A 27,001-nucleotide genomic window follows, 5' to 3' on the forward strand; every position below is an offset into this window, starting at 1 on the left:
GGTCGCAACGGCGAAAGCAGAACCCCGCTCCCCGCTCCGCACAGCCCCGGAGGCGGCGAGCACCGCAGCGGCAGCGCGGACAGAGGGAGCCGGCGCGGCGAGAACCCAGCGGCGGCTCGACGAGCGGCACCAGCGGGTTCCAAACTTCGCTGCAGACACTTACCTGTCCCGACAGCGCCGACCGTGGACTCTGCCCGCAGCCTCTCGGAGCTGCCGGCCCGGGCTGCCGGGCACCCGGCGGGGCTGGCAGGGCAGGGGCAGGCAGGGCAGGGACGGGCAGGGGCAGACAGGCGCAGGCAGCTCCCGCTCCGCCGCTCCGGCTGCCTCCCCTCCGCCTCCCTTTTTATATCCATCTCCCAACCGCTGGCGGTGCCCGCACTGTTTACAGCGGCTGAGCCGCTGGCTCCTCCCAGCCGGGGACGTTCCCTCCAGCCTGGACGTACATCTACGACCGGCGCCCTGATGCCCCGCTGCCCGCACGGAAAGGTCTTCCCCGGCTCTGAACCTCCGGGGGCAGCGGGCTCCTTGCTGGGTTCCCCCGGGGTCTGTGCAGAGCCTGCTGAGCACCTGGCGGGGCTCAACAGCCCCATGCAAAGCATGCGGCTGGGTGCCAGCTGCCTCTTCAAGGGTGGGGGGCTGAGGCGCCCCAGCCCCCAGCTCCTGATGTCCTAAACCGGGACATGCCTTGGCCCTTCTTAGGAGGCAGCTGACCCCTCCGGCACCTTCCCGTGGCGGTGTTTCACCCTGTACTGTCCTGTACTGGCAGATCTATGGACGACACTGTAACCCAGCAGCTGCAAAAGCTCCCCTGACAGAGGGTGAGCAGAGAGGTATTTGCCACTTCACCCCACATCATCTGCCAAATCAACCCGTACTCAGAGTCTGCAGTGAGAAGAAAAGGCTTAGAAGCTGCTCTGACAAGAGCCCCGTTTGCTGGGACTGCTTTCCCGGCTTGGAAGGTCCCAGTCTCAGGGGACATGGCACTGCCTGGCACACCATCACACCTGGCACACCTGGCACTGACCATCACACACTGGTTTGTTTTCCATGAACCCTAGAATCACACTTTTTCATAGACTCTGAAGTACAGCACAACTGAGCTTCCGGGTGACACATAAACACAGGTACCTGATTTACTGCAGCCACAGCCTCTCTCTCCCAGGGTCATAATCCCTCATCTCCATCCCAGAGCCCAACATCCGGAGAGGACAAGCCAGAAGTGGGTAGGCAATGGTGCCAGGCACTGCTCCTGCCCAGGGCCAAAGCCAAAGAGGTGTAGAGCCACAGGTGCTGTCAGTCCCCGAGACATTTGTGTGCCATCGTCTGGTCAAACTGTTCCAATCTGTCACCTCTGAAATTTATTCTGGTGCAGGATTTCTTCTGACAGAGGGCACAAAGACGCTATAGTCATGTTAATAAGGAGCAAGTGCTGTCAGACAAAATATGGGAACAGACTGGAAGCAGAGGGGGTGGGTGAGGGGCACAGCCATGCCCCATACTCCAGGCTGCAGCTCTGGTGAGGGAGCAACACTCACTTGTGCTAAACAAAACCCATCCACTCTCTTACACCCGGTCCTGGGACCCAGAGAATTGCTGAGTCTGAAGATAAGCATCCAGCCCAGAGAAACAAATCCAGATAACATTCCCTCATTTCAGTACTCCATAAACACAGAGAAACGTTAGAGCTGCCACCTTTGCTACCAGCTGTTCATCTGTCATTTAGTGCTGGCACTTCTATTCCTGTCTCAAATAGCTTTTGTCTTTTTTCCTTCCAAAAAAGCAGCATTAGTCAGCGTTGTGCCTCCTCCTTATCTGAATATGACACATATGAATGCAGGTCATGGGAACGCAGAGCGGTTAGCAGAAGTATAAGAGGCTTCACTCATTCTTTTGAGAAAAAAATTTATCTACTGGTGGAAGTTTCAGGCAAGACAAGACAAATAAGAGTATTTTGTCCTAAAACACACTAAATTCTCTGAACTCAATGTTTGTAGAAGTGCAAAATTCGAAGAGGACCTGAGCCTTTCTTTTATATCTGCCAGGGCCCTAGAAATCTCATACATTGTTATTTAAAATACTTACTTCATGCAAAAGCTTTTGCGAACTTACAGTCTAACTAAAAGGCATCAGTAATTAATCAAACATAGTAATAGTCAAGGTAAATGTAAAGCACTTTGGTAAGTGCTAAGCTTTGTGCAGGCCTTACAGAACAATCAACAAAGCCAAAGTCACTCCTGCTTACCTGGGACTTTTCCTGAAAAAGCAACCAAAATCTTGAAGGAGTGAGTACTGTTTAAATCCATTAAAGGCATTTTCTTTCGTAGCCAGAAACACGCTGGTTTGATTTTTTTTTTTTTTTTTTTTTTTTTTTTTTTTGAAAGAACTATTCTCAGGTGGAAGATTTCAGTGCCATTTCAACCCATATTAAGTTTTCACTGGCCTGAGGAAGAAGATTTCAGACTAAAAGAGACTGAACATACCACCCTGTTTTCTAAAGAAGCTGTCTCTTTTTAAAGTGAACAGAGAAGCCCCCATTGCTATCTGTAGAGGGGTGCTCGGAAGCTAAACTCTTTCACTCTGCAGATTTCATTTTTCCAAGCTAATTTCTGTTTTGCAGCAGCACCGGGATGAAGTTTACACCACAGCACTCTGTTACAGGATGCATCCACAGCGTGAGACCACTCCCGAACAACCTCACACCTGCAAATGAGAAATCATGACTAATGCTCACTGCCTCCAACATATGCCTGGTGTAACTCTTCCTCACAAAAATAACCAACCCAAGCCCTCCTCCGGGTGCTGTTGTGGCTTATAAACCGCAGTTTGCCTTTCTAACAAAAAAAAAAAAGGGTCATTTTCTATAATGGGCTGTCAGGGAGGAGACAACCTCGACCATCCCGAGTCTTCGCACGTTGCAATGACTGTGATGCTTTGCCTACAAACACAGCTGTAGCGTCCAACACCAAATATCGATGGCTGAGATTTTCATGGTAAGGCGAGGGCAGAGAACCAAGTTAATCTGAATGCGGGAATTTGACTCGCAGGGCACAGACGTCCCTGTCCAGGGACTCAGCTCTCGCACACGGGTGCAGGGAGGTTCCTCCTCTGTAAGTGATTTTTTCCCGGGCACACTCCCTCGCTGGGCGGTTTCCTGTTTCCTTCGAGAAAGGAAGGACGAACAGAGGCAGCATCCCCTGAGCAACACCCCGTTCTCACGGAGTACTGGAGGCGCCGCAGGAAAACTCCTGCGCTGGGGGGGCCGGCGGGCTCTCCGCAGGGTCAGAGGCAGCTCAAACCCCAAATCTGAGTGCCCGGAGCCCCCAAGGACACGGACCCGGGGGAAGGAGGGGGCGCGACCTGTCCCTGCAGAGCCGCGGGCGGCCGGGAGGCGGCGCCCTTGCACAGCCGCTGCCCCGCGGCCGGACAGAGCCCGCGCGGCCGGAGCGGCCTTGGGCATCCTCCGGCGATCCCGGGCATCCTTCACTGATCCTACCCATCCTCCGGCGATCCCGGGCATCCTTCACTGATCCTACCCATCCTCCGGCGATCCCGGGCATCCTTCACTGATCCTACCCATCCTCCAGCGATCCCGGGCATCCTTCACTGATCCTACCCATCCTCCAGCGATCCCGGGCATCCTTCACTGATCCTACCCATCCTCCAGCGATCCTGGGCATCCTTCACTGATCCTACCCATCCTCCGGCGATCCTGGGCATCCTTCACTGATCCTACCCATCCTCCGGCGATCCTGGGCATCCTTCACTGATCCTGGGCATCCTCCAGCGATCCTGGGCATCCTTCACTGATCCTACCCATCCTCCGGCGATCCTGGGCATCCTTCACTGATCCTACCCATCCTCCAGCGATCCTGGGCATCCTCCAGCGATCCTGGGCATCCTCCGGCGATCCCGGGCATCCTCCTGCCATCCTGGGCATCCTTCACTGATCCTGGGCATCCTCCAGCGATCCTGGGCATCTTTCACTGATCCTACCCATCCTCCTGCCATCCTGGGCATCCTTCACTGATCCTGGGCATCCTCCGGCGATCCTGGGCATCCTCCTGCCATCCTGGGCATGCTCCTGCCATCCTGGGCATCCTTCACTGATCCTGGGCATGCTCCAGCGATCCCGGGCATCCTCTTGTCATCCTGGGCATCCTCCTGCCATCCTGGGCATCCTTCACTGAGCCTGCCCATCCTTCATTGATCGTGCCCATCCTTCACTGATCCTACCCATCCTCCTGCCATCCCGGGCATCCTCCAGCGATCCCGGGCATCCTCCGGCGATCCCGGGCATCCTTCACTGATCCTACCCATCCTCCGGCGATCCTGGGCATCCTTCACTGATCCTACCCATCCTCCAGCGATCCCGGGCATCCTTCACTGATCCTGGGCATCCTCCAGCGATCCCGGGCATCCTCTTGTCATCCTGGGCATCCTCCTGCCATCCTGGGCATCCTTCACTGAGCCTGCCCATCCTTCATTGATCGTGCCCATCCTTCACTGATCCTACCCATCCTCCTGCCATCCCGGGCATCCTCCGGCGATCCCGGGCATCCTCCTGCCATCCTGGGCATCCTTCACTGATCCTGGGCATCCTCCAGCGATCCTGGGCATCTTTCACTGATCCTGCCCATCCTCCTGCCATCCTGGGCATCCTTCACTGATCCTGGGCATCCTCCTGCCATCCTACCCATCCTCCTGCCATCCCGGGCATCCTCCAGCGATCCTGGGCATCTTTCACTGATCCTTCCCATCCTCCTGCGATCCTGGACGTCTTCCACTGATACTACCCATCCTTCACTGATCCTACCCATCCTCCAGTGATCCTGGACGTCTTCCACTGATCCTGGGCATCTTTCACTGATCCTGCCCATCCTCCAGCGATCCTTCCCTTCCTCCAGAGATCCTGGGTATCCTTCACTGATCCTGCCCATCCTTCACTGATCCTACGCTTCCTCCAGCGACCCTGCCCATCCTCTGCCATCCTCCAGCGATCCTGCCCATCCTCCAGCGATCCTGGGCATCTTTCACAGATCCTGCCCATCCTTCAGCGACCCTGCCCATCCTCTGCCCATCCTTCACTGATCCTGTCCATCCTCCAGCAATCCTGGGCATCTTTCATGGATCCTGCCCATTCTCCACTGCTCCTGCTGCGGAATGAGCACCCCAAGCCCGGCTGTCTCTCAGCTGTAGCACTGAGTGCAGCTCCTGGCACAGTGCAGGACCATCCTGTACGAGGCTGCACTCAGCGATACCCACCCCTCACCTGGCCCTGCCGTGCCCATCAGCCAGCACCAGAAAGCATTTGAGATACCAAACCCACATCTCCTCCTTGTGTACCTACCACTTTGTTCCTCTTTGGGCTTTAATGGTGTTTTTCTTGGTTTAATCATTTGCTTCTAGAGCAGAGAGAAGGCCTTGGACTGCTGGGCTTGAGACAGCACACCCATATTCCTGAGGAGCTGGAGCATCTTGTATAGCAAGAATGGCTTCACCTTGTGCTGGACCACCTTGAGGGCACTGATGTGAATTTTGGGCAGGTTGGCTTCTTGATCACAGCTATAAAACCAAGAGAGATTCCAGGCCAAGCTAGGTCCAAGGGTATCCATTAGAACATATCTGAAAAGTTTAAGGAATACTTCACAGGGCAAGTGCTTTTCTTGTGGCTTCTGGCCTAAGTTCTGACTTAGCAAACTTCTCCTTCTGTGATAATTCAAGAAAGAGCTGCTTCTGAATGGGCTGGAGGGTTTGTAGGAGCCCACAGTCCCAGGAACGGCTTCCTTACTGTGCAGCAGTCTTTCATAATCCATGTCCCACAAAGAACTCTTGGGATATTCTGAAATAATCATAAATACAGTGAAACCTATTAAACACAAGCAGCAAAGAATCCCAGAGAGTTTGTTTCCTCAAAATATACGTATACATAACTACATTTAATACATAACTACATTTATGGATGTTCTGCTGCAGCCCTGGCTACAGATCACTGCACTACTTTGACAAACACTGAATGTTTCAACAGGCCAGACCAATAGCTGCGTGACAGATTTTTAGGTACTACAGTGTAATAATGATTATCTATAATTTTTCATTTAAACTACTGCTTTCTTTAATGCTCAGGAAAACTACCTTCATTATTAATACAAACCCTCAAAGAGTGCACAGATTTCCCCCCAAAAAATAACCAACCCAATCCCCAACAGAAAATTTACTATTCCATATTAATTTTCTGAAAAAAAAAATTTTAAGCTGTTGAAGTTGTTATTCTTGTAAAAGACTTTATTATATTTGATTAAGGAAGGAAACTTTTACACTCCCGCTGAGCCATTTGCACTTTGGGTCCAGCCCCAGGGTCCAGCACAGACTCTACTTTTCCAACAGATTAAGGTTGGGTTTAAGGCCCCGTTTTGCTTTCTAGCTGCTCCTTGTCTCTGCCTGCTGATTAAAGCCATTAGTCTGGTGTAACCAGGTGAAGCTGTGGCTGCTCAAAGGCCACAGCAACTTCATCCTGCTGATAAAAAGGTGCTGGTAAGGGACAATTTGGACTCTATGGAGCTTAAATTTTCTTCTAAGGCAGTGCACCTATCCAGCTCTCCTTCCTCCAGGCTGAGCACAAAGGTTCAATTCACACTCTGGGAATTGATCAATAAAACAATTACATGCAACATAAGTAGGCTGGGACTTCATGATAAGTAGGGCTGCAAACACTAAAGAAAGCTCTGATAATTAAAAGGGACAAGGAACCCAAAACTCAGTGGCATATTGCCAGAAGTGTTTGAAATGGTGAATGTTTTAATGTAACAGCATACTGCTGAAGGCTGGAGGTCATGTCCTGGGAGCCCTGGAATGTGCCTGAAGCCTTCCCTTTCATTTCTAAGCAGAGAACAAAAATTTTTAGACTGTTTTTCTGTTTCCTAGAGGGGCATCCCAGACCAGCATGTTTGAGAAGCTTTAGGTTTGTTGTTTATTCATTCGATTCAAGATTAAAGTTATCAACTTCAAGTAGTTGTGACTTAGGGTCCAGGGGATTGCTTGCATATTCTAATAGCATTAGTTAAGTGTTCTACGATTATGTTGGAATTTCACATATCAAAATGCCCATTTATGGCTGTAACTGACCCCTGGAATATAACACTGTATTACTCAGTCCTAGCAGTTATATTTTACAGATGGTCCGCACAGAGGAGGACTTTAGGCACCACTGCCATCCCGTTGGGTCCTGGTTTGAGCCAAAGGGAAAGGGTTTTGGGGCAGATCCAAAGCATTCCTAATGGCACTGCTGCAGCAGAGTGACTAGAAATGAAACCGATGTTAAATCTTCTAGCAGGTCTGCAAGTTCCAAGAATAAACTGCCATGAAAAACGTTATTTACAATAAGCAAAAGTTTGGACCGATGTCTTCTTAGTTTAAGGCAGCTCTTAAACTAAAAAAGGCCTAGAAACAAAAGGAGAAAACAAACGAAAGACCCTCTGCATGCAGTCACCTCCAAAGGCACAGCAAACCAAGCCACCTATGTTTGCCTTGAAGTCCAAGTGTAATCCAGAGGCGTGTGTTCCTTCCGCTGGTTCTCCTGATAAAGCAAGGCTCAGATCCAGCGGCTCCGCGCCTCCTCCTCCTCTCCCGGACAGCCCCAGCCGGGGCAGCCCGGGCTGGCAGCAGGGCCCCGGTCCCGCGGGGGCTGCGGGAGCCGCTCCCGGCGCCGGGCACGCCCCGAGGGGCTCGGCCCCGGGGCTGCAGCAGCGCCTCCGCCGCTCCGCCTGCCCGGCAGCCCCGGCCCCGCGGCCCCGCTCACCGCAGCGCTCGCCACCATCGCCGCCCTCAGCACCAGCACCAGCCACAGCCCCGCAGAGCCCCCTGCCCGCCCCCGCTGCCCCGGGACAGCCCTGCCCAGCGCAGCGCAGCGCAGCCCGGGGATCCCCCCACGGACACAGCAAGGGCCGGGGCTGCCCCAGCCGCCGCGGGCAGCGGGGATGCTTCGGCCTCCGGAGCGAGGGAAGAGCAGCCCCGTCCCACGCAGGGCGAGCACAGCCCGCAGGGAGAGCCGGCATACGATTTTACTCTAGAAAGCGACGTGATGCGCTCCCAGCCCCGCAGCCCCGGGCCCTGAGGACACCCAGACCAAAACACCTTCCCCCCTGACAGGAACCAGAAGGCAATTTAAAATTGACCTACTAATGGTGTAGGGGTCTTCTTGGAGTCGGTTTTTTTTTTAAGACAGCAGGCATGTTACCTTTACACTTTCTGCAAAATTAATTTGATTACTGCAGAAACCCTTTCAAAACTAGACATCGGCAGAGGCAAAGGAGCAGGGCTTGCTCTCCTGCTGCAAGGAGCAGCTCCTGCTTTTTACTGTTGTACCAAAGTTATGAGAACCAAGTACAACCTCCTGCTTTGACATTCACACCCATCTGACCTCAGTGTTACCACCGGACTTGGAAAGCAACACAGACCGAGCAGGGAGTCTCTGTGCCTGACCTCATTCACAACAGTGGAGCACCCACCATCAAAGAGCCACCCTACCCTTACCCAGTGCCGGAGTACAAACGACTGCATTTCCAACACGAGAAATTTTAGAGCTAAAATGTTTGAAGAGCTCCACATAGAAGGATATACAGAAATTAATTAAATGGGCTTAACTGAGATCATTAGTTTGCGTTCACAAGAACAGACCTGGGGAAGAGAACATTTTCCGAACGAGAACAACCAAGGTTTACGGCTGAACGAATAACCAGAGGAAGCAAACACATTGGGTCTCTACTTCTATGTTTAGCACCATTTAGAAAAAGCAAATGCAATACAGAGTTTATAGATGTGTACAATGCTAAGCATAAATACAGGTTTGGGTATTTGGAGTTCCAGGGCCAGCACCCTGAGCAGAGCTGGCACAAGTTACAGGAGTGACATGGAAAAACAAGGAACAAAACCGCAGCAGAGGCAACACAGGTAACAGGCCCCCATGTGAGCACAAGTTAAATCTGTAACAGTTACATAAACTTTAAAAGGATACATATCAGACTCCTTGGAAAATGACACCTTTGAAGCTGTAACAAACATTCTTCTCTGGCTTTTTCAAAGTACAAACACTTGACAACTATGGATAGTAAACAGATGTACCACATCGTACCTTCCTGCAAACAAGCCATACATCACCTGTGGCTGTACCACATGAACAAAAACAGTCAGTCACACAGGAAAAATGGACAGAGCATCCCCATCAACAACAAAATGTTAGTGATCACTCACACCTTCGGGAGACCCGTTGCATAATTTATCCAGGCACACAGAGCCATTTTTACAGTGACACCTTGATAGCACTAAAATATGCATTACAAGTTCTTGTAAAGGCCCACATTATACATTTAAATTACAGAATGTTAGCAGTTTGCTGGAACAGACTATTTTTTCAGCCCAAATTTGTTTTTCATAACTTCGCATCATCCCCTTTCCTATAATTTAAAAATTAAAATATTGGGGGAAAAAAATCAAAAAAATTTTTTTCCATTAAAAAAATGAGGACCTGAAATCCACTGTCATGGATGAAACTGCATCTTCACCAATTGGCCACATTTTTTCAACTAACAGTTCGCAGGTTGACCAGCAGTATTTTGAAATGCCTGAAACTTTGACACAAGTTTATAATGCAAAGCAGCTCACTATTAGCATTTACTTTGTACAGAGCACACATCAGAAAATCATAAAAATTTCAGAATTCACTTAAGAACTATTGGATGAGAACAGGGCTACAAGGAAAACTATTTAAGGGAACAAACAGGTTAACAAATTACTGAATTAAAAGAGAGGGAAGATGATCCATACCCGTGGATCAATGATAGGTCATTAACATTTTAATTAAGAGCAAAACACCTGTGTTAGTTTAATGCAGATGAACTTCACAAACCAAACCAGACAATGCAGAAGCCAGAAGAGGGAGGCCCCTCTGAGAATTAGTTAAGCAGGAATTCAGGCAAATAAAAGACAGTACAAGCGGAAATCCACGTTCAGTCAGAACACCATGAACTGGGGCTGCAAGTGCTGAGACCATGGGACATAAATAACAATGCTGAATTCATATTCAGGGTTCTCATTAACAGAGGAATACTGGCAAAAAACAAATCCAAATGCAAAGACAAGTCACAAAATGACTGGAGGACTTGGAAAAGTAGTAATCAAAAAATTGATTTATAGGGAAAAGGTTCGAAGTATCAGTTTGTTAAAGTAAAAGGGTAGCTACAAGGGGTCATGAGGAGAAGAAACTTTCTGAAGTTTCAGAGCAACACAAAGATCAATGTGGGTACCAAAAACCAGAGCTAATTAGGTAAAAATCCCCCAAGTCACTCCATGGACAGGCTGACCCTTCCAACATTACCTTTAATACCTGTACCACACACAGCAGCTTGGTTTCCACAGGGCTACAGTCCCAGGGAGAACACAGGTAGGAATGGAAGAAAGCCACTGTGGATTTCCGAAGGTACAATAAATATATACAAAGTCAGACAAGTATCTGCCTATTTATTTAAAATACAGGAGGGAAGTGCTGAGCTTGAGGTCGTGATTAGGCAAAACCTGACAATTTTGGCTGGAAGAGTCACCAGAGAACTGCTGGGGGACAGTTAAAAGTCACAATTAGACAGTACAGATGCCCAGATCCAGAGTCTAAGCACCCAGGTGATGTGGATCAGGACGCATGTCTTCATGTCTCTGAAAGTGAAAAGACAAGTTTTTCCCCTTTTGCACTAACAGGGGCAAGGCAATAATCAAAGACAACACACACTTGCAGCACTGAAAATTAACTGCAGGCCTGTTATAAGAATTCATAATAACTATGTTCAAATATTTCTTCCAGGCAGTGAATCATAATTTTTCATTACTTAGAACCAGCTGAACACCACTTAAACATAACCTCTTCATATTTCAGTTACATACCCAGGTTACTCTACCAAGAAATCTGTTTTTACACTTTCCTCACTTACGAAAATTATGCACCAAATAAGATTCCAAACTTGAGCAAGCTCTAATCCATGCATCCTTTATTCCATTACAATCACTGTGTTGCTTTCTAGCAACAGGACACAAACTGCAATCAATCGCGATCAATTTATACAACAATCTGAGGCTTACAGTACATTTAAGGCCTTTAAATTTGGAAAAATTAGACCTATGCTAGTAGTGTAACAATTTTTAAGTGTTTTGCATTTCTGATGCATAATCTGTGCGATTCCAGTGTCAAAGAATCAAATTACTTCTAAACTAAAAAGATCAGCTCAATGAAAATTTAGTTACATAATTCATCAAAACATAAATGTGTAAATTTTTTTTTTTTGTCCTGGAAACTTTATAAAACTTTAATAGCAAAATAATATAGGGATAAAAACATATTTTAACAAAATGTATTCAATCATATACAAACCAGAATTTTGCAGTTTATTGTAACTAGACTTAAATTAAAACTACCAATTAAGAATCTATGCACAATGTAAATTCAAATATGTACAGTACTTTTAAAAAGTCTACAGGAATGCTTTACAGAAGGAAATGTCTGTTATGGCTATTATTCAGACAATCTGAATATTAAAATGAGTTTTCTAGTAGTAAATTTACACATTTATTTTTAAACAAAAGCAGTTTTGTCCCTAGATCCTTTAAGAATATTCCAGTTATGTTTATACACGTAATGGAGAGGTCATTACAGAGTTTAGCCCCATATAGTAGTTTGTTTATTTTCAGGTAAAAGTATATTTAAATAATTCACTTGGGAAGATCAGTAAGTTAACAAAAGAACACTAGAAGGGAGGAGGGGGAACTTCATCACAATAACTTTCCAGTTACAATACCACAGCTAGAAACTGCACAGAGAAAGTACTCCCTTAGATTGAACCCATGATTGTTCAGAACAAGCTGTAGCTCGTAACAGTTGTGTTCCCCACACTGAGAACACGGTGGGGAAAAAGTCTTTGTAGGACAGAATTATAAATGAGCTGAAGTGAGACAGAGAAAACTGATCTTCGATTAATACAGCACTAGGTAAAAAGTGTCCCCATAAAGCAGCTAGGATTCCCACTTCCTTCAGGGCAATGAAGCTAAAAATTGTTGGAATTACAGTAGTTGACCATATTTGTGTGCATTAGTAGAATCATTTCCAGATATAAAAGACAAATTTCATCAGATGTTTGATTAGAACACCCTCAAGACAGGGTATTTCTTCATAGTATAAAGCTATTACAGCTATCCAGTTAAAGCATGTGCAAAAACAGGTAATTTCTTCCGTTCACAGTAACTGAGGTAAAATCAGGTAGGCTTCTTCAGGAGTTGGGAAGTTCATGAGATATGAACTGTTTTAGTCTCTCTAAGTACTGTGCATAAAGCTCTATGTCATTATGCCCAGCCCCTTCCACCCAGAGGGGCTCCACTGCTCGTGGACATCGCTCGTACATGGCCAGGCCATGGGAGAAATCGATCACCTCATCTTCGGTACCGTGGATGACCAGCACAGGAGAGGTCACTTTAGAGATCTTGTCAATGCTGGGGGAAGGAAAAGAAAGACACAGCTCAGCTTGGGGGTTTCTGTTTCATAACATTACAGAAAGCAAGCTTAACTATGGACACAACCCAGTTAACACTGCATGTTTTTAAATGGCTGCAGACCATTGGAATTGTGCACAACTGATATGAGACAAGGCTCATTCCCAAAAAAAACTACAAAAAGGAGCCTGCATTGCCATCACCACCATCCCACCAGTGCTAACAACAAGTTTGAGTGGGCAGCATGCAAATAAAGTTTGGCACCCAAAAAACCCCCACCAAAATAGTGACTGTATCCATCACCCAAAGCACTGTGAGGCAAGTAAGATTCCCTGGGACATTCTACATGCATGGACTCTTCTCAAATGACATATTATCACCTTCCAATTTAACAGCTTAGGAACTAATTAACTACATTCCAGTTGCAAGATTTCATTAACAAACAAACCAAAAAAAAAAAAACCTTGGCTCATGGAGCTTGAACCTGTCTTTAAACCCCCAAATTAGGCAGATTCAGCTAAAGGAAATCAATCTAAATACTGATTGTTTAAGTTCAAACAATGAAATAGAAAACTGGGAGAAGAGCATTACACAGGGATATTTAACTGCAAACCACAGAAATCACACAGGATTTTATTTTATGGAACCAGCCTCTTTGCCAGCTGTGACTGCAAAGTGGCCTTAGAGCAACATTTTTCCTTTTGCCCAGCTACCCGTAGCACACCAATATAGCTTGAGACTACCTGTCAGAGAAAAATGGGTTCTGAGGGAAGGGAAGAGTGACAAAGGCACCTTCCCACCTAAGAGGTCAGGCCAGCAAACCCCAGTTATGAAGCACCCTGGTAGCACATGAACTTGCAAGCAGTGAACAGCAGCTTTCCCTGACTCTCCTCATGCAGGCGACGGCTTTTATTTCCAGACAGCCATTTCACACTGGTAGTTACCAGTGATTCCAAATCTGAGTACAGACACCCTGTCCTAATGAACTCTCAGCTTCCTACCAGCTCCACTTCCATCAACAAATGGAGGAATGTGGAAAAATGAGTTTTGGTAACACTAGATTTGGTGGGAGGACAAATCTATTTCTTCATGGTAGCTAATAAAAGGTGTTTGGATTTTCCTGCTCCTGAAGAACAAGCAGGCATGCAATTTTGGCGTGACCATTGATTTTACTAAATGACCAAGACTGCTTAAAATGATTTAAAAAATACAGATGCCAGCATACCCTGACTTAAAAACAGGTTCAAAAAAGTTTTACGAAAACATAAAGTTAACTAGAAAGATGTAAACTGAAGCACTAAGCCTCACAGTTACAAACCTCAGCATTTAGTATTCTAGAGAACTGCCACTGGTATTCCAGTGAACAGCTGAGTGTAAACACATTTCTGTCTCTCTCTCTGTATCTCTCAAAAAAACCCCACAGGTTTCATGCCATTTAAGGTGCTATTTAAAATTAAAATGCAGCCTATTTCACTTTTCCTGCCTGAAACTTCAGCTGTGTGCAACTATGATGAATGAAAAAAAAATCCCAATATAAAAGAGGTATCAGAATAACACAAATTTTGTTCTTCCCCATTTTCATCCCAAAATTAGTATCATAGCCAAATGTAAATACTTTATAATCCACATGCTATATAAACTGAAGTTTCAAGCCCATGAAAGGTCTGCTGTGACAGACCTATCAGCTACATACAGCTACAGAGATGTTCATGCATGATTTTTGTGGCTAGACACTAAGTTCTCATTTATTGTAGGAAAGCCCTTTCACTTCAGTATTCATATAATGAAACCATTTTTTTTCCCATATATTCACAGACCATTAAGCCAGATAATATTTATATTTTGCAGAAAATTGGAAGGCGTCCCATTGCCAACTCAGCGACTCATAAAGCAGTATTTAAACTGCACATTAGCCTTACTTAGTATTCTCAGCCACACAGCTCTGCAGCTAGAAGAATCTACAGAGACCAAATTCTCATGGAGTCCCCAACATAAAACGAACATAATAGCAACTCACTGTAGGTGCACACAGAACTGTTTTGTTTCCCACTGTGAAGACAGACAGTTGAGCTGCACACATTCATAAAGTGCACTGCTGTTTATTTTCACTGCTCCCAGTACCAGGGAAGTCAGAGTGACAGCAATGAACAGCTCAGTAGGGCAAGAACAAAATACTCAAGTGCTACAGCACATCTGCTGTCACTGTTCCCCTTCCCACTTGTCTTTTTTAAACTGTTATTTGATTTGGCTGGTAACAGCTAATCACTGTTACTTCTGTAATCAGAGCTATGTTTAAGGCTTTGTTTTTTCCTCTCTCGCAGAAGCATTTGTAAATATTGGATTTCAGCTTTGAGGATGATGAATGAGCTGGAGTGTAAGTGCTTCAAATTCAGTCTGCACCTCCAACAAGTTAATTAATTAACTAATAATCTATTTCAAAGGATTCTAAACATGGGGACTGGGAGAGCCACTACTACTTCATCACCATTCCTTCTAGCTGTTCTGGCATACAGATTCATACCTACAGCCTCCCACAGCTGCTAAATTTAATCTGTTGTAACCAAAATAAAACAAACATAAGAAATGCAATGAATATTCCTTACTATACTTATCACAAGCATGACTTCTGAAGCAAAGCCAAGTTTTGCCCAAGACTTCAGTGTGTGTTTTATCTTCTCCCTTCCATGGACCACTACGCTTTTTACCTGTGCTTCCCCCTGCCCTCCTATCGAGAGACTGGCTTCCCCTCTCATACTCTCCCATAACGTAAACTGGATCAAATGAGAAGTTCTAAAAGATTCCTAGAATATCTCCTCTTCCCATGACCTCTCCCACACCCAAATACTTGGGTACTCTTAAGTCTGTTGCAATTGCTTTTCCAGTGAAAATTGCACTATAAAAGCAAACGTTTTGTCTTAAAACCAGTTGTATATAGCTTTCTAGAGCCTCCCAAAACAAGCTTAAAATCTTCTAAAAGACAGGACAGGGACTTTGTTTTGGTCACAAAATCAGGGTCCTACAAGATCTCCACCAGGGAGGAACAAATACAAGTCTCGGTATCTACTTACACCACCAGTCCCTTTTAAACACCTACAGAGCATGGGTGACTATAGGAACCCCCCCTTGCAGCACTGATACATACCTTGGGAAAGCATCAAAGCAATAGGTTTTCCTGGTGTCAGGAAAAGCTACCCGTAATCCAGACATCAGGGGAGAATGGAGGATCACTGCTGCGCACTCGTACCGAGATGCCAGGTCTACTGTAGGGACAGTACCAATGCTCTGACCATACAGGATAATGTTCTCAGGACTAACACCATACCTGCAGAGAAAAGAAAGATCCCTTTAAAAAAAAAAAAAGAAAAAAAAAAGGCCAAAACACATTTCACATCACAGATGCAAAAACCAAACCAACCAAACAAAAGTAGAGGATAAAACCCAAAGCATCCCTCCTATCCTTTGTGGGTCTTTACTGCTAGGAGACATGAACTTACAAGTTTAAATTTTAAAACAGTCCAGCAAAGTAAACAACCCAAACATTACACAGGCTGAAGAGAGCTATCCTCAAAGAAGGAATGGCAGTTTGGTATTTAATTTTCACCTTCTTCAGAACACCTCTTGTTGTTCACTCCACAGCACAGCAAATTAATTATAAATGAGACTTCCCCCCCATCCAGAGTCACTCTCAGGAATTTCAGCTGGATGTCCTAGAGGCTAACAGCCCTTCCACCATTAAACAAGACAGTTACTCCTCTGCCCTCCTTTCATTCCATGTAGTTGGAATAAAAAGACAAAACTGCCTTGCTAGTGACACCAAAGACAACAGGTCTGTTCATTTTTCCAGATTCTGATCAGTATAAAATATTCCTCATTTTTCTTTTCCAGTTCAAAACGTGTCAAGTTTATTTTGTAACTATAAAAATACATCATTCCATAAAATGCAGGGTTCATAGGGAGTTCATAGGCTCCCCAATATTTCAATCCAGTCTATAAAACTGTCCCAGCCTGTGCGCTGCTTCACACTGCAAAAAAAAGCTGAGAAAGAGACTAATTCAGTTTTCATTTAAAGTATGCAAAATAGAAAGGAATTTGGAAGGGGCACAGGAGGAGGTGACAGTGGATAGGAAGAAGTGAAGAGTATTTGCCCACCACAACTTGTTAGGAAAGCTGCAAATCAAAGCTGTTACTCAATTATAAAGTATTTACCCAGAATACTTCTCTCTGTAACTCCACCTCTCATTGCAAGCTGTATAATTGAATGCAGAAGAGAACATGTATCTAGTAGAAAATTATTTGTGTAAAACCTGTCTTTTGGACAGCCTACACCATCTACAGTCCTGTGGTCACTGCTGTGACAATGAAAATCAAGCCCTGCAGTTCAGGCTGTAACCCATGTACACCTGAAAGGTTTCAATTTCCTTGCATAGCTGCTTGCAAGGTGTATAGCAGGCCTGGAGAGTACTTGACTTGCAAGCAGCTAAATGATTTGGTATGTGCAAAAGAGAAAATTACAATGGAAGAAAGATCAATTAATAATTAAAATTAAGAATAATCCAGTAATAATCGTCCAATTACAGGCTGTCAAGATTGCCTCTTTTTATGATGAAGTATAACTAGACTGGATTGTAGCCCCTGTGAAACTGAAATTTTCTTAATATTTTTGTACAGCTGAGCGTAAGGGTGCTTTTGGCATCTTCTGTTATATGAATAAGCAACTGTATAAAAATATCTCTTTGGAGTAAAATTTTATCCTCTTGGTAACCAAGCAGCAGCTCATGCTGGCGGTCTGTCACCACAGCCACAGCCTGGTGCTTTTGAAGAGATGTTGTGCAGCTCTTTTAGCAGACTTTTTTCTCCCTTAGTGTTAGATATGGTCCAGCACACAGCAGGGCCTGGCTGGCTTGGTTAACAGGACCTTGGAACAAAGTCTGGTCCTCACAGCCTGTTCCAGCTGCTGGGTGGGGAGGGCTGGAGGCATGCACCCCAAAGGCACCGCATGCATCCAGTCTATCTGCCAGCTGTTGCATGATATTAAAGACGGGCAGAAATGCATCAGCATCAGGGACATACAAGAAAACAGGACTGGAACGTGATCATCTACATGGCACTTCAGTGGGCGTGGAACGACATTAATGCTGGCAGGTTCTGCAATGTCATCCTGAACTGCGGTATCATGATAAATGTGAAATTCCCTTTCTAAAAGGTTTACAGTATAAGCAGAATGTGGAAACAGATGTTTGAATTAGAATCACAGGATAATAGGACAGCACAGGGTGGCCAGAGAATTCAATACATCCAATTGCCTTAGTATGGCAATCTTCTTCAACACTGATCTGGCTTTAGACTCACTCCTTTTGATGTTAGCTTGCTTCTGAAAACATCTCATGTTGTAAGGGGAGTACCTTGCTATTGGGGCAATAGGTACTCTAGAGAAAAATCTGTTTCATAGTATGCCAGTTAAACTCAGATACAGTCTATAGCATCATTTAAAAAGCCCAGAGATATGTCTAAACTTAAAGTAGCTCTTCATCACCACAACTATTCAATATCTAACTCCAAAGAAAGGCAATGCGACAATTTGGACAAAACTAATAACTGTAAAAGGGTATTAGGACACTGAGTTAGTGCACTCTTAGCCTATTAGAGCAAATGTCTTTTCTGCTTTACACTGCTACTGACTGACAACTAAAAGAATCTCTGGGCCTGTTTTATTTAGGGACACTTCCCCTTTCCAAGAAGGAAGCGTTACTGTAACAGATTTATCTTTTTAAGCCCTTTACCATCAGGTCATCACTCAGCAGACAAGACATCGAGCTTACCGCAAACATCAGCAGAAACAGCTACATGTAATATTTATTTATTGTGAGGCCAAAGGACACAGGACAACTCATGAGCGAAGGCCATTAATAATTGAGCTGTGCAAAGTCCTTGGAGCTGAGGGCCAGGGCTTGGCTCCGTGATCCTCTGCACCCTCAAAAACACTGCCCAGTGGTGACTCAGCAAGCACAGCTCAGCCCAGGTACAAACTCACCTGGGGGCTTTATCTTTAAAACCCAACATTCTTAAAGCAGAGGCCGGGTCCCTCCCTCACTTTCTGCAAACTTCCTTGTATCAGATCCTTGCACAATAGGAACAGAGATACAGAAAGTGAAAGAGAAGGGAGGAAACGCAGACATGGGTAAGAAGGCGGCAATGAACGGGAAACTGGGTGACACAGAAAAAGGGAAACAGTATGGTAGAAAAAGGCAAAAGACAGTCTGGAAAAAGAGGAATCCTGTTACAGTCTGCTCTCCTATTAAGGAAGAAAGTCTTTCCACCAGCTAAACAGCAGCTCCTAAAAATAACTTCCCTGAAACACACAAGCTTTGGTCTCTGTGGAAACAGAGCTCCATCCGACAGAGCAGGAGAGCCAAGTAAAATTTCTGGATATGCTTGGACACTCCTCCTGTGGAGCCCATGAGAGAGTTCTAAACAAGCAGGGCAACACCACAGTATGGAAACCAGCCTTCAGCAAAGCCAAAGCAGGAAACAACTCAGTTACCATGGACATATGCAAAACCCTGATTTGACAAAGGGGGAAATAAAAGAAGAAAAAAGGGCAGGCATGCTTTTTTCCCCAGAGGGAACTCCATTACTGACAACTGCAGCTACTGCTGTATAAATGATGCAAACATTTCTGCTCCCCTTTACCCACAAATATTTCCAGGTGGCAAAGCTCAAAGCTCTCCAGCCTATTCCACTCTCAATAACCCACAAGTACTCTCTGTGGCATACAGATTACATTTATTTGTGCAGAAAACCCCCCAGCAACCTTCACAAGCAGTACAGCTCTCTGTACCTAGAGCTTCAGGCCAGGTCTAGCTAAGGCCCCAAAACACTCCACAGTCTATAGTAACAGTAGTTTGGGGTTTTTTTACCCATGTTACTGCCTCAGTTAATACAAATGAGGTTTACAGACAATTCTAGTCTCTCCATGAACTACATGCACAGAAGCTGGTTATTAAGAACCCACACTCCAGACTCTTCTACTTATTCCTTCACAGCGTAATGAGAGACCTCAGTGACGCCAGCAGATCAGTGGGATACAGAAGACTGGGAATATTGCTGACAGAGAGCACAGCAGAGGATGAGACAGCTACTTCTGGTTCACCTGCTGGGCTGCATGGCTTGGGCCATGTCCCTCCTCAATTTCCTCATACAACAGCGATGATGGCACCCACTGCCATGCAAAGTACCTCATACTTTCTGGCTGACAGCACTATGTGCAAACTATGTATTATCTCAAAGCATCTTTAATTATGAGCCTAAGATACTGAATCCCTCCTCCCCACAAGGCTCCAGCTTTGAGCCATAGAGCTGGAAAGTTTTACCATTGCTATTTTTACTCTCTCCTTGCTCAGTGGAGAGTGCCAGTGGAATGCTGCTGCAGGGACTCCAGACATGTCACAGCTGAAGCCCTGCAACGTTCATGGCCAAAGCATCACCATCTGTGCCAGTCCTCAAAGGTGCCAAATACATATTCATTAACGAGGCCAGTCCTTTTTTCAGCCTTACTGAATCCATGAAGTTAACCTCACCTTGCATTTTCAGTTTGAATTTTTGTATTTGCTGTCCCATTATCCCTTACCTGAACTGGAAAGCATAGAGAGCAGCATGTATTCAGCAACAAATTAGTTTTCAAGAATGGCCACAGAAACTGTCTATGCAGAGCATTTTGATGGCACAAACCCCATTCCATAACGCTGTTGAGACCTAGTGTTTAACTGCTACTAAACTAAGGCAGCAACTGATGGGCGAGTTCTTCCTTACAACACATAAAGTACATAAATTTACAAGGCCAGGAAAATGAGGTAATCAGCTCCTGCATTCTCACAAGGGGACTGAGGCTGAAACTGGGCACTCCCCTCTCCAGCAAACACCAATGAAATAAATCATTTTCAAGACACGAAGAAAAACCAGCATATATCACGAATGAGACAAATCATGCCACAATTTGGAGGAAATAATGACTTCTAGAGTACCTTTACTAGAATATACATGTGCTCAGCTCTTCATAAGCTATTCAAGTTTCTGTTTACACAAACCCATTTGTCACAACATACTACTCATCATCTTTTCAAAATGCATTATCTCTAAGTTTAATAATCCAGAGAAAGTTACATCACTTGTTAAGAACCACTGATAGATATTGTCCAGCATCATTATACACTTCCATAAGATATCCAATGTACATTTTCAGAAATAAGTGGCTATTTAATCCTGTATGAATCTAAAATTCTAATTTTGGGGGTAGAAAGAAAAACAAAAATCCACAATTAAATAAATCACACATGCAGACTGCATATCTTGACTATAATTTTATGTTGTGTGACTTTTACATTAAAATACATCAACACTAGCAACTCAGTCAATAATGATTATTGAAAGAAATTGACAATATCAGAACAAAACACAGAATTTTGCATTGTGCTTCAGCAAGTACCACTCCAGCACGTCAGCCAAAATACCAGAGAAATTACAGCAGATTTTCACTCTAAATGCCAACACTAAATTGAGAGGAAGGCATTAGATTAAGGATTTTTTGAGTTAACTATAAAATGAGAAATGTCAAATGAGAAAAATCAGATTTCAAGACTCCCAGGAAACCCTGGCACACAGCAAGTATCCCTGTGCCAGTTTCTTTGAATCCACACAAACATCGGTCTAAAATTCCTCACTGTTTTACTGACACTGACGCTTTAAATCATGAGATTTCCTCCTTCTCTACCTTATTCCTCTCCAGGCCTACAAGTACTATGCAATTCAAGTTCAGGTACATCACATTCTCACTTCACGTTTCCATGGTTCTAAGCGCCAAAACCGGGTTGTACTCTGGCTTATGAAGCTGCAAAAAAGAGAGACCAATTTTTCTGGCATATGTTCCTGCACACTGTCACAGGAGCAGATAAGTAATTCCACAAATGTGTTCACTCTCAAAATAATTTAAATGGCTGACAGAGAAACTTAATCAAGGAATCCACCACAGTTTTATATCACTATTACTTTTACTACCACACCAGAGAGTCATTTGGTTATGCTATGGGGAAACCCCAGTGCTAACCAATATAAGCTAAGTGACAGTGGAATTACAGAACGAACCTATGATTCTTGAAAATGCCCTCCTAAAGGCAATTTTGGAAGTTATTAGCAAATACCACACTACTACAGGCTTGCTGGACTCTGTGACTGTAATGCTAATCCAGTGATGTACCAGCTCCTCTTTTCATATAAATAATAAATGGATCAAGTGGAAGCAACTTCTAGGTGCTTCTGAGGGTGATCATTTGCCCTGCAGTAACTTAATTATACCAAAGCATGAAATCCCTGCAACTGGTTCTTGACTGCTGTCCTGTGACAATCAGCAGTCTGTTATCAAACACTGAGAACTGTGCTCACAGTTCAACCAAGTCCTGACAAGAATATTGGGTATCACTGGAGATATTGAATATCATGGGAGAGCTCAAGCATCCATGACAAAAACAGGGATCTACACACTGCTGAGTGGTGAAGCCACTGCAAGTTTACCCTGAACAACCAGGGTAGGTAAAGTGGTATTTCATGGCATTCCCCACTACAAACTGTAATGAGATTACATTTTAAATTAACTGAATTATGCTAATCTGCACTGAGTAGCTTTCGGGTGACATGTGTATGACTTCTTTTTTAATCCAAATAATGCTAGTTTGTCTAAAAAAATGCTCCTTTTTCAAATACAGCCTTAAGTTACCTGTTGTTCATCTGCCTCAAATATAGGCTCCTGAAGATGTCATGTTTTGAAGTGGGAAACACCTTCTCTGACTAAAGTAAAACTGCTCAGGACTCAGAGCCAAACCAAGTGCTCTTGAACAGTAAATCCACTCCCCTCCTTTTTTTTTTCTCCCCCCAGCTTCACCATTACAAGGAAGTTCCTTTTCCCCCAGGCAAAAAATAGGCAGTCTGTGTTTGCAGATGTATTTGTTTTAAGGAACTAAGAAGTAAAACCTCCTTTGTTTTCTCTTGTACTGAGGAACTTCAACTGTATTTATAACATGACTTTTCAGCACCACAATAACCCAGGATACTGATTTTGGTAGATGATAGACTGCTCATTTGTCTACCACATGAACTAGCAGTTTTATGTATAAACAACAAACAGATTTGGAGCAGTTGCTTCTGCCTGCCTGAGAGTTTGTTGGGTTTTTTTTGTTCGGTTGTTTGGTTTTTTATTTCCCTAGATAGCAGGGAAGCAGGAAACAGAGTTTTCATTAAATGTGCACTGAAATTTAAGCTGGAACTTGTGCCACAGGCATGCTGATGTAATAGAATAACTTAGCCTCTACAAGCATTAATTCTTTCATACTGAGTGAAAGCAAGAAGGCCACTGACAAGCAAAAGGGACTCTCATAAAACATCCAAGACAAACGAGCAATGATGTGGCTGAGCCATCTGTTGAACTCCTACCTTCACCACTCCACTGCTTTATGACAAAAGGAGAATAACACTCCAAACTCAATGCACACTCATGCAATGAGAGGGAGTGAGCACCTTCCTAAATTAATTCCTAAATAATCCCCTCTAAATGTTGGGGGGTTGTTTTATTTCTCTAATCACAGGGGCAAATACAAACCAAACCCACTGTAAGTTGAAATACAAGAAGCTAGTGGAAATAGGATCTAAACATAGATATATTCAAACATAATTCCCACTGTCCCCAACTTTCTTTGCTTTAGCACCCTTAAAAATCCTCTGGGGTTCTGCAGTCAGCCCTGGAACAAGATTATAGTTTTGAACAAATGTGGGAGCTCTCTACTCGTAATAGTTTCTTGCTTCTTGCAAAGTGCTTTCTTAGAGCAATCTTGATTCACACCATTTAGTCCCAAGACACAACAGGTAAATGGCATACAAAATGAATTTTTTACTCCAGTTATCTTAAAAATAGAGCACTGGAGTTAACTTTAATGAAGTATTTTGCATTAAGATGCTGTGTAGCAAATAAACCTGGAATACAGAAGACTGGAAACTTTTGCTGGCCACTGAGAACCATCTTTATGACCACAGCATCAATAATTCACAAAAACTCAGTCAGCTACATTCTAGTAGGTACTCTTTACTGCAAGCAGTGTACAAAACCTATACAGTCATTCTCTGAAGTACATTTAAATAAACAGAGAGCAGAAAAAATTCAGCTACTTTCACAGAGAAGCTCAGTCTGTAGTATCTTCTGAAGGAATCCATTATCTTCACCCTCACTGTCTATCTCATCTCATCTCTCTCCTGCTGGGGTATTTTTACTTCAACTGCACACATATCCTATGTTCTAATACAGCAGAGGGAAGACAGATGAGTATACTCCTCACAACACTTGATGTGACATTAAAATTTCAACCATGTTTTTACTGTTGCAAAAAGCCTGCACTTTCACACTGGGCATCCTACACTCAAAACCTGAAAAATAATGTAAACTACTTCCTAAAATTGTGCTCCTAATAAGGGCTGTTATCAAAACCAAGAAACACTTGATGATATCCATGCACTTCAGTTAAAACAAGTATGTGTCAACTAACACAGAAACTGATTCCCTAGGAGACATTAAGCAAACCGAGTACAAGTACTAATACTGATTATTCATTCCCACAAGTTTTGTGCCTTCATAGCTGTTTCTTCGATTTCAGCTACTTCCAAACTGGAGAGCCTTGCATTACTCCTGAGGCTGAAATTTCACAGTGAGCCAATGCATTTTGGCTCACCTCCCAAGCCCATCACATAACCCTCCTCACCAGCCTTGGCTCAGCACTGGGGAACTGAGGGTTTACAAGCCTGGAGGAAACAATCTTGTGGCTCTTCCACAGTTCTCAAAGCATTTTTGTTCAGAAGCACTGTATTATTCTTTTTCCAGCATTTCCATCTGTTCATTGAAGCCCCTCTGGCACCTCTCTCAAGCACTGCTCTTGCCAGGACTCTTCACATCAAACTCCAACTTCCTGATGTATTTCCCTTACCCCTACACACCTGAAGCACTACCAGGTGAGGCCACCCTGCTGTGGCACTAATTGCCATGAGCTGCACCTAGGCAAGGCCTAAGCCTCTGACTCATGAGCTGGGATTATTTATGGGAGGAGCACAGTGGCTTTTGACCAGAGCTGCTGCCTGTTCCACCCATCTCTGACATTTCTCCCCTTCCACCCGCTACAGCCCAGCTGCCCATAAAGCAGGGAACAACTGCTCCAGTGCACAAACCAGGACAGTCAAGACAGAAAGAAATGCCCTTTTCTTTCAGTGTACCACACAGTGTATTAGCTGAAAATAGTTATCACTGTATAAGCATAGGATGAAACAAGACCAATCTAATGGATCAAACTGCAAAGCTCACGCAAAAACGTCACACCAGAAGGTTTGCACAGCTGGTTAGTCACACACACTGTAACTCATAAAAAAGGTATTCCTGACCTAAGGATCTGAAACAAGAAGCATATACGTAAATTCTGCTGAAGGCAGTTAGTTGCCTGGATGCTGTAGCAGCATTAAATGGTTTGCTCATGCTGGAATTAATACGTTGGAGACTAATATTTGGAAGATTAGGTGAAAAAATTCAAAGCAGAGCACTCAGAAACTGGTATCTATAGATCTTGGGCCTTGAACTGCTCAGGTAATGAATCCCACCACTGTTTGAATGCCACTAACTAACAATTTTCTTTTGTGTGGGGGGTTTCTGTTTCGCAGTTTGTTTGTTGTTTGGGTTTCTTTCCATTCTTGCCTTCTGTTTGCATTCTCTTTCATCTGTTTATTGTAATCTTGTTTATGTTTCAATCTCTAAGTAAAAGCTATTTCATCTACAGGTTTTACTAAGAACTTCACATTTTCAAATATTAGCAGCATTAAATGAATTGGTTTTGCTATGATTATTTGATACAGCTGGCAAGCCATTAAATGTGAAATACGTAGCACCGATACAGCATTTTCCTTACATCACTTACAGACAACTGTAGCTGTATCTAAAACACAAGATGGTAGAAAAAAAGATTCAAGTGTTATCTCCATAATGCTAACAGAGGAGAACAAAGAAAAAATTGAACTGTCTACACAAACAGCAGGTGCTTGTAGCCAAAATCCTATTACAGCCGACATTTTCACACTGTTCTTCAAAGACCCCTGCAAATCTGAATGCTGTCTCTCCCACAGAGCACCAGAGCTGGAGTCCAAGAGGATTACATGGGAGCTGGAATGGATAAGGCCTTGCAAGAATGCAAGCAGACAAACTGTATGCAGCATTTCTTCCATCCAGAAGCATTAGTGCAGCTCAAGCAGTGATTTGAGTCTCCAACAGAAAAGAGAAGAGAGAGCAGAAAGGCAGGATTGAGAACAAGAATGGCAGAGAGGTCCTGATACAAAAGTGGTCCATGACAGTGAACTGGTCCAGTGTTCCTAAAAAGGACCAATAGCAGATGAATGCATCTGTCCCCAGAACATGAGTCTTTCAGCAGCCAGCATTGCATGAAGATGACTCAGCTGGCAGTAGGATTTCTCTCTCCTTTATAGACTTACATTAATATGCTCAAGCACTGTAGAAGTAAGTTATTAAGTAAGAATGAGCTTCTCTCAAAGAAATGCCATACCTCATAAACACTGAAGAGCTCTAGAGAGAAGCCCAGTGAAGAAGTCTCATGGCCTGTGCTATCCAGGAGGCCATACATCCCACTCGGATAGTCCTCTTCAATTCCCTGGAAACATTTCATGTCTCTTTGAGCTACTCTACCCACTTCCACAGACTTGAAGAAAGGCAGTATTTTCTTTTGATTTAAGAATCAAAACAATAGGCGCTTCCTCTGCAATTACATGTCTCATGAATTATAAATAGGAAGAAATCCTACTTGGCTAAGTGACACTGTAACCTCTATTTTTCCCTACCCCATGGTAAGTGGAGAAAACACATACCAATTTTTTATTTGCTCAAAACACTGAGCTTTGTCACAGTGTGAATCTGCATACATTTAAACATCTGCTTTCAAAAAGTGCCAAATTCACAGCCTTACAGAGAAACACAGCTCTCTGACGAGTCTCTCCCGTCTCTCTCAATTATCCATTTTCAAGCAGATTCATTAAATATTCTAGCAAATACCAAGAATGGTAAATGGCAAACGTAAGATGACAGTCATTTCATGAAAGTGATTTATTACCTGAAAAGATTCATCCAGCATCTTTTCAGAGAGAAGAAAATCTCAGTGTTCTGTCTTTTTCTGTGCATTTTTATATTGGCACTCTTGACTTTTAAATCAGACTCTTCTATTCCTTTCTTCCCAAGCATCCTCATCTTGCACGTGTTCCTTTAATGAACTTTTAGCACAATCAATGTTCAACCCCCAGTAACAGTCAATATAAACCTAAGATGATTAAAAAATATATAGCAATCACCAGGATTAACAGTACCAGATGTTTTAGAACAGCAGACCACAGATAACTAGTT

General features: G+C 44.1%; 2 protein-coding genes across 2 annotated transcripts in view; both read right to left on the reverse strand.

Moving 5' to 3' along the window:
- The window catches only part of LOC125332481 (cell migration inducing hyaluronidase 1), a 106,321-nt gene extending 101,659 nt beyond the window's left edge, over positions 1 to 4,662 (reverse strand). Inside the window, exon 1 of the mRNA XM_048317378.1 lies at positions 164 to 4,662. The gene's annotated coding sequence lies outside the window, so the exon portion shown is untranslated. The remainder of the gene's footprint in view (positions 1 to 163) is intronic.
- Positions 4,663 to 11,013: 6,351 nt separating this feature from the next.
- ABHD17C (abhydrolase domain containing 17C, depalmitoylase) overlaps positions 11,014 to 27,001 on the reverse strand; it is a 28,135-nt gene continuing 12,147 nt past the window's right edge. Inside the window, exons 2-3 of the mRNA XM_048317780.1 lie at positions 15,665 to 15,844; positions 11,014 to 12,522 (exon numbers count right to left, since the gene is read on the reverse strand). Coding sequence (XP_048173737.1) covers positions 12,303 to 12,522; positions 15,665 to 15,844 — 400 coding nt within the window. The 3' untranslated portion in view covers positions 11,014 to 12,302. The remainder of the gene's footprint in view (positions 12,523 to 15,664; positions 15,845 to 27,001) is intronic.

Source organism: Corvus hawaiiensis, chromosome 13 (assembly GCF_020740725.1).
Source record: "Corvus hawaiiensis isolate bCorHaw1 chromosome 13, bCorHaw1.pri.cur, whole genome shotgun sequence".
Taxonomy (NCBI): domain Eukaryota; kingdom Metazoa; phylum Chordata; class Aves; order Passeriformes; family Corvidae; genus Corvus; species Corvus hawaiiensis.